The 12,383-nt window shown below is 38.1% G+C and overlaps 1 protein-coding gene across 4 annotated transcripts in view; it reads left to right on the forward strand.

The window, feature by feature from the left end:
- Window positions 1-12,383, forward strand: part of HOMER1 (homer scaffold protein 1) — a 399,318-nt gene that overhangs the window by 130,654 nt on the left and 256,281 nt on the right. For all 4 annotated transcript variants that reach the window (XM_053701367.1, XM_053701365.1, XM_053701364.1 and 1 more), the window contains one exon: window positions 733-889. In XM_053701367.1, the coding sequence (XP_053557342.1) occupies window positions 733-889 (157 nt within the window). The remainder of the gene's footprint in view (window positions 1-732; window positions 890-12,383) is intronic.

Raw genomic sequence — 12,383 nt, forward strand, 5'->3', positions numbered from 1 at the left:
GCTGCATCCTCTAACTGCTGCAATACATTTTAATCAGATACGGACCAAACTTTGAATATAAAATCCTACGTTTTATAACCTCTCAAATATTTAAGTTCTGTCTCATTTTTGGTTTATATGTATTTGTATACAGTAGGTATACTGCCAAACCTTCATAATCATGGCTTCAATTCCTGTGCATTCCAAAAACAACACATGTATGCTTTCTTAGAGTAAAGTTGGAGATTTTGAAATCTTTTGTAGTGCTACAAAAGGAGTCATTCAATTTCATCAGTGTAATTGCTTGTTTGTATCATTTCTAAATCATTTGCAGACAAACCAAGTGACCTTTTCCATTCAGGGACTAGATTGCTTCCTTGTTTACTTGTACCCTTCTTAAGCAGTGTTGTCTCCAGCTGTGTTATAGGCCAATAGAAATTAAAATTAATTTTCCAAATGTTTGTGGAGTCCCAGAGATCTGGGTAAAGTCATTTTATTAATGTACTTTTATCTTAAGAGTGCTGCATAATATCCATTTTATGATTTTGCCCTAAACCATAAATGTTCTGTTTTTAACTCAGTGCCGTTTGTTGTCGTTGTGCACCAGCTATGATTTTAATTAACTGGAACTAGGACTTTAATTGTTAAAGATTAGTGCATATGTTTAAAGCACTGAAATTCTTTATTGTACAAGGCAGAAAGAATTCCTTGTGTGTAAATAAATTGTATTCATAACTTTTTTACTTTCTTCAGGGAGCAACCCATCTTTAGCACCAGAGCCCATGTCTTCCAGATTGATCCCAACACGAAGAAGAACTGGGTTCCTACCAGCAAACATGCCGTTACTGTGTCATATTTCTATGATAGCACAAGGAATGTATATAGGATCATTAGTCTGGATGGATCGAAGGTGAGCTTAATCCATTTGTAAAATCTTATCTATAATAAATGTTCTAATTAAAGGGACAACACTACAGTTAGAGTTTTCTTTTTAAATTATATCTTAAATATGATTTATAAATAATACACCATGATAAAGATGTAAATGATCTTCTTTGTGTTTGTTATTAGATACCATTATGGCAGCTTTTGAAATGTATTTCATTAAACATAAAAAAAAAAATAGATGCATTATTTAAATAAGCTTTCTCCAACATTGGTGTGTCCGGTCCACGGCGTCATCCTTACTTGTGGGATATTCTCTTCCCCAACAGGAAATGGCAAAGAGTCCCAGCAAAGCTGGTCACATGATCCCTCCTAGGCTCCGCCCACCCCAGTCATTCTCTTTGCCGTTGCACAGGCAACATCTCCACGGAGATGGTTAAGAGTTTTTTGGTGTTTAAATGTAGTTTTTATTCTTCTATCAAGTGTTTGTTATTTTAAAATAGTTATGTACTATTTACTCTGAAACAGAAAAGGATGAAGATTTCTGTTTGTAAGAGGAAGATGATTTTAGCAGACAGTAACTAAAATCGGTTGCTGTTTCCACACAGGACTGTTGAGATGAAGTAACTTCAGTTGGGGGAAACAGTTAGCAGTCTTTTCTGCTTAAGGTATGACTAGCCATATTTCTAACAAGACCATGTAATGCTGGAAGGCTGTCATTTCCCCTCATGGGGACCGGTAAGCCATTTTCTTAGTCAAATATAAAAGAATAAAGGGCTTAAAAAAAGGGCTTAAAAACTGGTAGACATTTTTATGGGCTAAAACGATTGCTTTATTGGGGCATATTATGCAGATTGTAGCTTATAATTGGCATTATAATCTTGGGGAACGTTTAAAAAACGGCAGGCACTGTGTTGGACACCTTTTTTAGTCTGGGGGCCTTTCTAGTTATAGACTCAGCCTCATTTTCGCGCCATTACTGCGCAGTTGTTTTTGGAGAGCAAGGCATGCAGATGCATGTGTGAGGATCTAAGAATCACTAAAAAAGCTTCTAGAAGGCGTCATTTGGTATCGTATTCCCCTCTGGGCTTGGTTGGGTCTCAGCAAAGCATATAGCTGGGACTGTATAGGGGTTAAATTTGAAAACGGCTCCGGTTCCGTTAATTTAAGGGTTAAAGCTCTGAAATTTGGTGTGCAATACTTTTAATGCTTTAAGACACTGTGGTGAATTTTGAACAATTCCTTCATACTTTTTCACATATTCAGTAATAAAGTGTTTTCAGTTTGAAATTTAAAGTGACAGTAACGGTTTTATTTTAAAACGTTTTTTGTGCTTTGTTGACAAGTTTAAGCCTGTTTAACATGTCTGTACCATCAGATAAGCTATGTTCTATATGTATGAAAGCCAATGTGTCTCCCCATTTAAATTTATGTGATAATTGTGCCATAGTGTCCAAACAAAGTAAGGACAGTAATGCAACAGATAATGATATTGCCCAAGATGATTCCTCAAATGAGGGGAGTAAACATGATACTACATCATCCCCTACTGTGTCTACACCAGTTATGCCCACACAGGAGGCCCCTAGTACATCTAGTGCGCCAATACTTATTACCATGCAACAATTAACGGCTGTAATGGATAACTCCATAGCAAATCTTTTATCCAAAATGCCTACTTATCAGAGAAAGCGCGATTGCTCTGTTTTAAACACTGAAGAGCAAGAGGACGCTGATGATATCTGTTCTGACATACCCTCACACCAATCTCAAGGGGCCATGAGGGAGGTTTTGTCTGATGGAGAAATTTCAGATTCAGAAAAAATTTCTCATCAAGCTGAACCTGATGTTGTGACATTTAAATTTAAATTAGAACATCTCCGCGCACTACTTAAGGAGGTGTTATCTACTCTGGATGATTGTGACAATTTGGTCATTCCAGAGAAATTATGCAAGATGGACAAGTTCCTAGAGGTTCCGGTGCCCCCCGACGCTTTTCCTATACCCAAGCGGGTGGCGGACATAGTAAATAAAGAGTGGGAAAGGCCCGGCATACCTTTTGTTCCCCCCCCTATATTTAAGAAATTATTTCCTATAGTCGACCCCAGAAAGGACTTATGGCAGACAGTCCCCAAGGTCGAGGGGGCGGTTTCTACTCTAAACAAACGCACTACTATTCCTATCGAAGATAGTTGTGCTTTCAAAGATCCTATGGATAAGAAATTAGAGGGTTTGCTTAAAAAGATTTTTGTACAGCAAGGTTACCTTCTACAACCAATTTCATGCATTGTTCCTGTCACTACGGCAGCGTGTTTCTGGTTCGAGGAACTAGAAAAGTCGCTCAGTAAAGAATCTTCGTATGAGGAGGTTATGGACAGAGTTCAAGCACTTAAATTGGCTAACTCTTTTGTTTTAGATGCCGCTTTGCAATTAGCTAGATTAGCGGCGAAAAATTCAGGGTTTGCTATTGTGGCGCGCAGAGCGCTTTGGCTAAAGTCTTGGTCAGCGGATGTGTCTTCCAAGACAAAATTGCTTAACATTCCTTTCAAGGGTAAAACATTATTTGGACCTGATTTGAAAGAGATTATTTCAGACATCACTGGGGGAAAGGGCCACGCCCTCCCACAGGATAGGTCTTTTAAGGCTAAAAATAAGCCTAATTTTCGTCCCTTTCGCAGAAACGGACCAGCCTCTAATTCTGTATCCTCTAAGCAAGAGGGTAATACTTCACAACCCAAACCAGCCTGGAAACCAATGCAAGGCTGGAACAAGGGTAAGCAGGCCAAGAAGCCTACCACTGCTACCAAAACAGCATGAAGGGATAGCCCCCGATCCGGGACCGGATCTAGTGGGGGGCAGACTTTCTCTCTTTGCTCAGGCTTGGGCATGAGATGTTCAGGATCCTTGGGCGCTAGAAATAGTTTCTCAAGGTTATCTCCTGGAATTCAAGGAACTACCCCCAAGGGGAAGGTTCCACAGGTCTCAATTATCTTCAAACCAAATAAAGAGACAGGCATTCTTACATTGTGTAGAAGACCTGTTAAAGATGGGAGTGATACATCCAGTTCCAATAAGAGAACACGGAATGGGATTTTATTCCAATCTGTTCATAGTTCCCAAAAAAGAGGGAACATTCAGACCAATTTTGGATCTAAAGATCCTAAACAAATTTCTCAGGGTACCATCGTTCAAAATGGAAACTATTCGAACGATCCTACCTACTATCCAGGAAAATCAATTTATGACTACCGTGGATTTAAAGGATGCGTACCTACATATTCCTATCCACAAGGAACATCATCAGTTCCTAAGGTTCGCTTTTCTGGACAAGCATTACCAGTTTGTTGCACTTCCAAGAATTTTCACAAAGGTACTAGGGTCACTTCTAGCGGTTCTAAGACCAAGGGGCATTGCAGTAGTACCTTACTTGGACGACATCCTGATTCAAGCGTCGTCCCTGTCAAAAGCAAAGGCTCATACGGACATCGTCCTAGCCTTTCTCAGATCTCACGGATGGAAGGTGAACAAAGAAAAAAGTTCTCTGTCCCCGTCAACAAGAGTTCCCTTCTTGGGAACAATAATAGATTCCTTAGAAATGAGGATTTTTCTGACAGAGGTCAGAAAATCAAAACTTCTAAGCTCTTGTCAAGTACTTCATTCTGTTCCTCGTCCTTCCATAGTGCAGTGCATGGAAGTAATAGGATTGATGGTTGCAACAATGGACATAGTTCCTTTTGCACGAATTCATCTAAGACCATTACAACTGTGCATGCTCAGACAGTGGAATGGGGATTATACAGACTTGTCTCCGACGATTCAAGTAGATCAAAAGACCAGAGATTCACTCCGTTGGTGGCTGACCCTGGACAATCTGTCACAGGGAATGAGCTTCCGCAGACCAGAGTGGGTCATTGTCACGACAGACGCCAGCCTAGTGGGCTGGGGCGCGGTCTGGGATTCCCTGAAAGCTCAGGGTCTATGGTCTCGGGAAGAGTCTCTTCTCCCGATAAACATTCTGGAACTGAGAGCGATATTCAATACTCTCAGAGCTTGGCCTCAACTAGCAAAGGCCAAATTCATAAGGTTTCAGTCAGACAACATGACGACCGTTGCATATATCAATCATCAGGGGGGAACAAGGAGTTCCCTGGCGATGAAAGAAGTGACCAAGATAATTCAATGGGCGGAGGATCACTCCTGCCACTTGTCTGCGATCCACATCCCAGGAGTGGAAAATTGGGAAGCGGATTTTCTGAGTCGTCAGACATTCCATCCGGGGGAGTGGGAACTCCATCCGGAAATCTTTGCCCAAATAACTCAATTATGGGGCATTCCAGACATGGATCTGATGGCGTCTCGTCAGAACTTCAAGGTTCCTTGCTACGGGTCCAGATCCAGGGATCCCAAGGCGACTCTAGTAGATGCACTAGTAGCACCTTGGACCTTCAACCTAGCTTATGTATTCCCACCGTTTCCTCTCATCCCCAGGCTGGTAGCCAGGATCAATCAGGAGAGGGCCTCGGTGATATTGATAGCTCCTGCGTGGCCACGCAGGACTTGGTATGCAGACCTGGTGAATATGTCATCGGTTCCACCATGGAAGCTACCTTTGAGACAGGACCTTCTTGTTCAGGGTCCATTCGAACATCCGAATCTGGTTTCCCTCCAACTGACGGCTTGGAGATTGAACGCTTGATTTTATCAAAGCGTGGGTTTTCAGATTCTGTAATAGATACTCTGATTCAGGCTAGAAAGCCTGTAACTAGAAAAATTTACCATATATGGAAAAAATATATCTGTTGGTGTGAATCTAAAGGATTCCCATGGAACAAGATAAAAATTCCTAAGATTCTATCCTTTCTACAAGAAGGTTTGGAGAAAGGATTATCTGCAAGTTCTCTGAAGGGACAGATCTCTGCTTTATCTGTTTTACTTCACAAAAGACTGGCAGCCATGCCAGATGTTCAAGCATTTGTTCAGGCTCTGGTTAGGATCAAGCCTGTTTACAGACCTTTGACTCCTCCCTGGAGTCTAAATCTAGTTCTTTCAGTTCTTCAAGGGGTTCCGTTTGAACCCTTACATTCCGTAGATATTAAGTTACTATCTTGGAAAGTTTTGTTTTTGGTTGCAATTTCTTCTGCTAGAAGAGTTTCAGAGTTATCTGCTCTGCAGTGTTCTCCGCCCTATCTGGTGTTCCATGCAGATAAGGTGGTTTTGCGTACTAAGCCTGGTTTTCTTCCAAAAGTTGTTTCCAACAAAAATATTAACCAGGAGATAGTTGTACCTTCTTTGTGTCCGAATCCAGTTTCAAAGAAGGAACGTTTGTTACACAATTTGGACGTAGTCTGTGCTCTAAAATTCTATTTAGAGGCTACTAAAGATTTCAGACAAACATCTTCCTTGTTTGTTGTTTATTCTGGTAAAAGGAGAGGTCAAAAAGCGACTTCTACCTCTCTTTCCTTTTGGCTTAAAAGCATTATCCGATTGGCTTATGAGACTGCCGGACGGCAGCCTCCTGAAAGAATCACAGCTCACTCCACTAGGGCTGTGGCTTCCACATGGGCCTTCAAGAACGAGGCTTCTGTTGACCAGATATGTAAGGCAGCGACTTGGTCTTCACTGCACACTTTTGCCAAATTTTACAAATTTGATACTTTTGCTTCTTCGGAGGCTATTTTTGGGAGAGAGGTTTTGCAAGCCGTGGTGCCTTCCATTTAGGTGACCTGATTTGCTCCCTCCCTTCATCCGTGTCCTAAAGCTTTGGTATTGGTTCCCACAAGTAAGGATGACGCCGTGGACCGGACACACCAATGTTGGAGAAAACAGAATTTATGCTTACCTGATAAATTACTTTCTCCAACGGTGTGTCCGGTCCACGGCCCGCCCTGGTTTTTTAATCAGGTCTGATGAATTATTTTCTCTAACTACAGTCACCACGGTATCATATGGTTTCTCCTATATATATATATTTCCTCCTGTCCGTCGGTCGAATGACTGGGGTGGGCGGAGCCTAGGAGGGATCATGTGACCAGCTTTGCTGGGACTCTTTGCCATTTCCTGTTGGGGAAGAGAATATCCCACAAGTAAGGATGACGCCGTGGACCGGACACACCGTTGGAGAAAGTAATTTATCAGGTAAGCATAAATTCTGTTTTTCTTTTAGCTAGTGTAGTGATGCTGAGTGACATTTATTTTTGGCCATTTTATCCATTATTAGTAGATATACTTCTATACAATGATGATGTTTAACAATGAAAAGACAATATAATGGTAGACAGTACAACACCAATGTTTTGTCAGTGTACCATTAAATTAAAATATCTGGGTGTGCTGCTAGGGCACTTGTGCAGACATGATATAAGGTTGTTTAACATCCTACATCTAAATACTAAACATTCTAATTCGAACAAATGTTCCCTATGTGTTGCATTCATCTGTAAGTGAACAGAAAACAAAAGAATTAATGAATGCAGCATTTCAATAATGTTCCAGCACTGTCTTTTTCAGTTGATTCCTGTGCCAACCAATTTGTATGGAAGATTTACCTTTGTTCTTAACAACCCTGGCCCCATTAAAATAATACATACATTTTAAAGTAATCCTTTATTTTTATTTTTAGTTTGTACTGGTTCTGGCTTGTAGCAGTATCACTAGCTACTGCTTTATTTTAGTTTAAACTGCTGTCCAACTGTACCTCTGCTGCCCTGAAGTACACAATAAACAATATGGACCAGTGCATTCCTGAGGATTGCTTAGTAAAAAACGGGTACTTTAGCATAAATATTTACATTCACTTTAAGTACGTACGGTTTTGAGTGTTTTCTTTATATTTGCACTTACAGGGCTTGTTATCGAAGTGTGTGAAGTGACTATGAATGCTGCCATAAATATGGGCCACAAAACGCCACTTAAGATTTAATTACTTTTAGTGTAAATTGATTTTCTTGAAACTTTATACAAATAATTTATTGTAATAAGAGCTGTGAGGCAAATGCAAATATTTTCCCATAGGTAATGCTCATTCGTATTTTATTTTTTATTAGTTCAAAGCTTTTAAGCATTCTTTTTTTTTTTTTTTTTTTTAAAGCCATCATATATTGCACAACACATATATCAAAGTGCAGTCAATGATAGTACAGGTATAAAGTTAACTTAAATTTAAAGGGACATTAAATGCTAAATTAGTTTAAGATAACCTTTGTTTATTTTAATTGTTTTAAACGTTGAAGAGAAAAGAAGAAAGAGTAAACCTTTAGTTTCACTGCCATATTGTCTGTTTCCTTCTATGCCAAGGCCCACCTGGGACAGTTAGAAATGAGTTACTAGAGTGTACAGTTAATAGCTCTGTGGAATTGGAAAGCCCACAATTGTCAGAATTAAATTACAGGAAAAGGGGACAAAATAAATGTCTATTACATCATTTTTTCCCCCCAAACATTTATAAATATTATTTTGCAATCTCAACGTGTTTTCATGTCTTTTTGTCACTTTCTACATATTTTCAAACTAACCTTAGTGGCTAGATTTACTCATGTTGAATATTATCAAATCTCCAAATAATAAAGGGGGATGGGAAGTAGAAAAGTCTGATATTTCCCAATTTAGGGCCAGATTACAAGTGTTGCGCTAGATCGGTAATTGCGCTAGAAGTAAGCTTTTTGCCCTCTTCGGCTTGCGTTTGTATTATTAGTTGAAAGTAAACTGTCGCTCACGTGCTAACCCCACGAGCGCAAAAAGCCTAACTTAGAATATCGTGTTCAGGTATTCCCGCATAGAAGTCAATGGAGTATAAAAAAACTCTAACACCCTACTTGCGTGCAAACTCTATCGCATATTCTCATGTGCACTAACCTAATTTTACATGTTTTCATCTACTTAACTGCAACTAATGTATTTTTGATGTGCTTTGTGCAACTTTTTAGTTTCGCAAAACCGCTAACCAGAGCTCTGAAGTCCCGGTAATCATTCTAGCATAAGAGATCGCGTTTTCTGTCAACTCCTAATACCAGCAGTAAGCCTGATGAGCACAAGCACTCACGATAAACCCCTTATCTCTTGCGCGCAAACGTTTGTGCTCCACTCGTAATATAACCCTTAATGAAAATGTCAACTTTTGCATTACTTTATTCCAATAATGTTGTAAACTTGCCATCCATAGAGCAAGAGCGTTGATATCTTTATTTTATTATATGTAAGTGTATTTCTAAAACATTTTATTCTGGTATCAGTAGAAATCCATTAGCTATTCTGATGAACAGGTAAGTGAAAGTTTTCATAAGATAATAGAGTATTCATGCTTATTCAATCAGTCTTATTAGAAAACTGTTACTCACATTCTGATTTTTTATGTAAATAAACCATCTTTTCCTATTATGAAAAACCAGACAGCTTCTATTTTCTAGAATAAGAGTTCTTCAGTTACTGCCGAAATTCCTTTTTGTGCAAAACATGGTGTTTGAACTGTAACCGGCTTTAACAATGGCCATTCAGTTTAAGCTTCATCGGGAGTACAAGAGCAGGTTACTGTACAGATCATGATATCTACGACTTGACATCCTCTTCTCTCATAATTTACTTAAAGGGACAGTAAACAGTTTGAAATTGTAATTTGTAATACTGTACATTAAATTATTGCAAGACTGCATAAAACAAATTACAATGTGTTTAGCCAAATTTAGGCAGGGCTCATTATCAAGTGTCATTTTTCAATCTAAGAGTTTTAGAAAAATTTAAGATGTGTACAGCCAAATGTTGTTTTCCAATATACAGAGAGTTTTGATGACTGTAAGAAACATTTTACATTTTTCTTTGACTTTGTGCCAGTCAAATCCTAAGTTTTTAACCTAATTGATGCTTTATATTGATGTAATTTTGTGTATGGTACAGGGCTGATTTCCCCTCCACTTTTTATATACTGATACAATTATAACAATGCTGCAGGTACATACAGAAAATGTCTACAGCACATCTAAAAATAACAATACATTTGATCATCATTTAATCTTAAAAGTGGAGATAAATCTCACCAAATATTTGGGGGCTTTTATTGAGCATTATTTTGCAATTAAGGTGCCTTTCCTTTACATTCAGAACTCCACATAGAGAGAGAAAAAACTTGCAAGAAACAAAGCGTCTTTTTTTAAAAGTTTTTGAGGGATCTTGTGGTACTGAGAGGTTTAGATCAATAGGTCCCTTGACAGAATCACTAAAAAATAACCCACTCACTATTCATTTAAAGGGACATACCCTTTACGGATACCCAAATGTTGAAGCACTTTAAAGTGATGCTGCATAACCGTAAAAGCTGACAAATTTCACCTGAACATATCTATGTAAAAAAGTTAGATGTATACCAAAAAATGTCCTATGTATTCACACCCCACTGTGAAGAGACTTTAAGCAACCATTCAGGATGCTAGTCCCAGGACATTCAAGAGAGTGTGCATCTGGCTAGTGTTTTTTTTTTCCCAACTTGCAGCTTACAGCAGTTCTAACTGTTCACAGAGCACTTTGGGGAGCTGAAGAAATTTTGACGTAAAATATCTTCCTTTTTTGCATAGGGATATTCAGGTTATATTTTCATGTCCGCTTTTTCCAGTTATATGCTAAATCACTTGAAAGTGATGCAGCATAAGTATTATGCCCCTTTTAAACTGAATAGGAAAATAGCATGACTGTCTGCATATGCCAGATGCACACCCCCTTGCAAATCCTCGGATTAGCATCCTGACTGGTTGCTTAAAGTCTCTTTAGAGCGGGTGTGAATACTTGAGGTAAAATCTCTTCCCTTTTTACATCGAGATGGTCAGGTGATATTTTTTGCCAGATGTGCTGCATCAGTTTCACATGCTTCAACATTTGTCCCTTTAAATGTTTAGAAGTAATACCTGTTAGTATGGTAGTGTTAAGTGATTTATTTTTTATTTTTTTTTTCGACTGTTATAATTTATGTATGAATTGGCAACATTTAGCTGAGTTGTAACAAACGTAAAGAGTTTACATGAGCCTAATGACCAGCCTATTTAAACAACTGAAACAATGTAACAGGGCATGTGGCCTGTGAGTTTACCATGCATATCAGCAGTGGGCAGTGTGCCTACAAAGGGCTACTTGCAGTCCTTTCACTTTGGCCACTATCCTGCCTTTTTGAGCTAATGAGAGTCCCTTTTCTTACCATATTAAACGCACTTTTTTTTTTTTTTTAAATCGTTTTTTATTTTATAAAACACCTGCAACTTCATATCACTCCCCCACCCCCCTTGATTCTTTCTCTCCATTTTGGACTGTCCATTTTAAATATGTGTTTTATTATGTATAACTAAACATTTTATAACAATATATTTTATTTATTATATAATTTAACTCTGAAAACGGAGCAGTTTCTAATTTTAAGAATTTCACATGCTCCCTGCCGACTTCCCAAGGCTTAGCCAGCTATATATCTGTCCCCAATTGAATTTATTCGATAACTGCAAAGCCGTGCATTTAATAATAACTGTATGACAGTGGCTAGCCTTGTCTACAGACTAAAATTAGGGCACCTGATGGGTGGTTTGGCTATCAAATTTTTTTTTGCAGGAAAAGGATGTTAATTTGTTTTAAAAACGATTAGACTTGCCAACACAAAAGAAATTCCTTGTAATTACAAGCTGTTTACTGTCCTTTTTATACCTTTTCTCTTGGTGCAGTATGAGGGTTTAAAAACTGTACAAAACATCATTATTCAAAGTACCCTATAAAATAAGACTTGGGTTTACAGTAGGTGTTCTTTAATGACGGTGCCCATACCATGTGGGTATGAAAACCAAATGATGGGGGGTATGGGACTGGATCTCTGTATAAAAAAAAAATAATAAATAAATATATATATATATATATATATATATATATATATATATATATATATATATATTTAGATTATTTTATTAAAGGGATACTAAACCCATTTTGGTTTTTAATGATTGAGATAGAGCATGCAATTTTAAGCAACTTTCTAATTTACTCCGTTTATCAAATTTTCTTTGTTCTCTTGTTATCTTTATTTGAAAAGCAGCAATGTAAATCTTAGGAGCCGACCCATTTTTGGTTCAGTCCCTGGGTAGCACTTGCAAATTGGTGGATAAATGTAGCCACCAATAAGCAAGCGCTATCCAGGGTCTGAACCTAAAATGGGACAGCTTCTAAGCATTACATTCCTGCTTTTCATATAAAGATAGCAAGAGAACGAAAACAAATTGATAATAGGAGTAAATTAGAAAGTTGTTTAAAATTGCATGCTTTATCTAAATCTGTAAGAGAAAAAAATTGGGTTCAGTGTCCATTTTAAAAGCATTTGTAAATTGTTAGGTAGGAAACTGTTATTAATATGAGTGGATGGGGTAAGGCCCCTTTCCTCTGATCTCTGTGGAACATGATTCAATATTTATGGTTTTCTTTTAGCTGTTATGTTCCTTGCTATCCATATGGAATAAATAAAAAAAAAAAAAAGCTATTGATATCTTTTGAACTCATACTGGCAC

The sequence above is a fragment of the Bombina bombina genome, chromosome 2 (assembly GCF_027579735.1).
Source record: "Bombina bombina isolate aBomBom1 chromosome 2, aBomBom1.pri, whole genome shotgun sequence".
Classification (NCBI taxonomy): domain Eukaryota; kingdom Metazoa; phylum Chordata; class Amphibia; order Anura; family Bombinatoridae; genus Bombina; species Bombina bombina.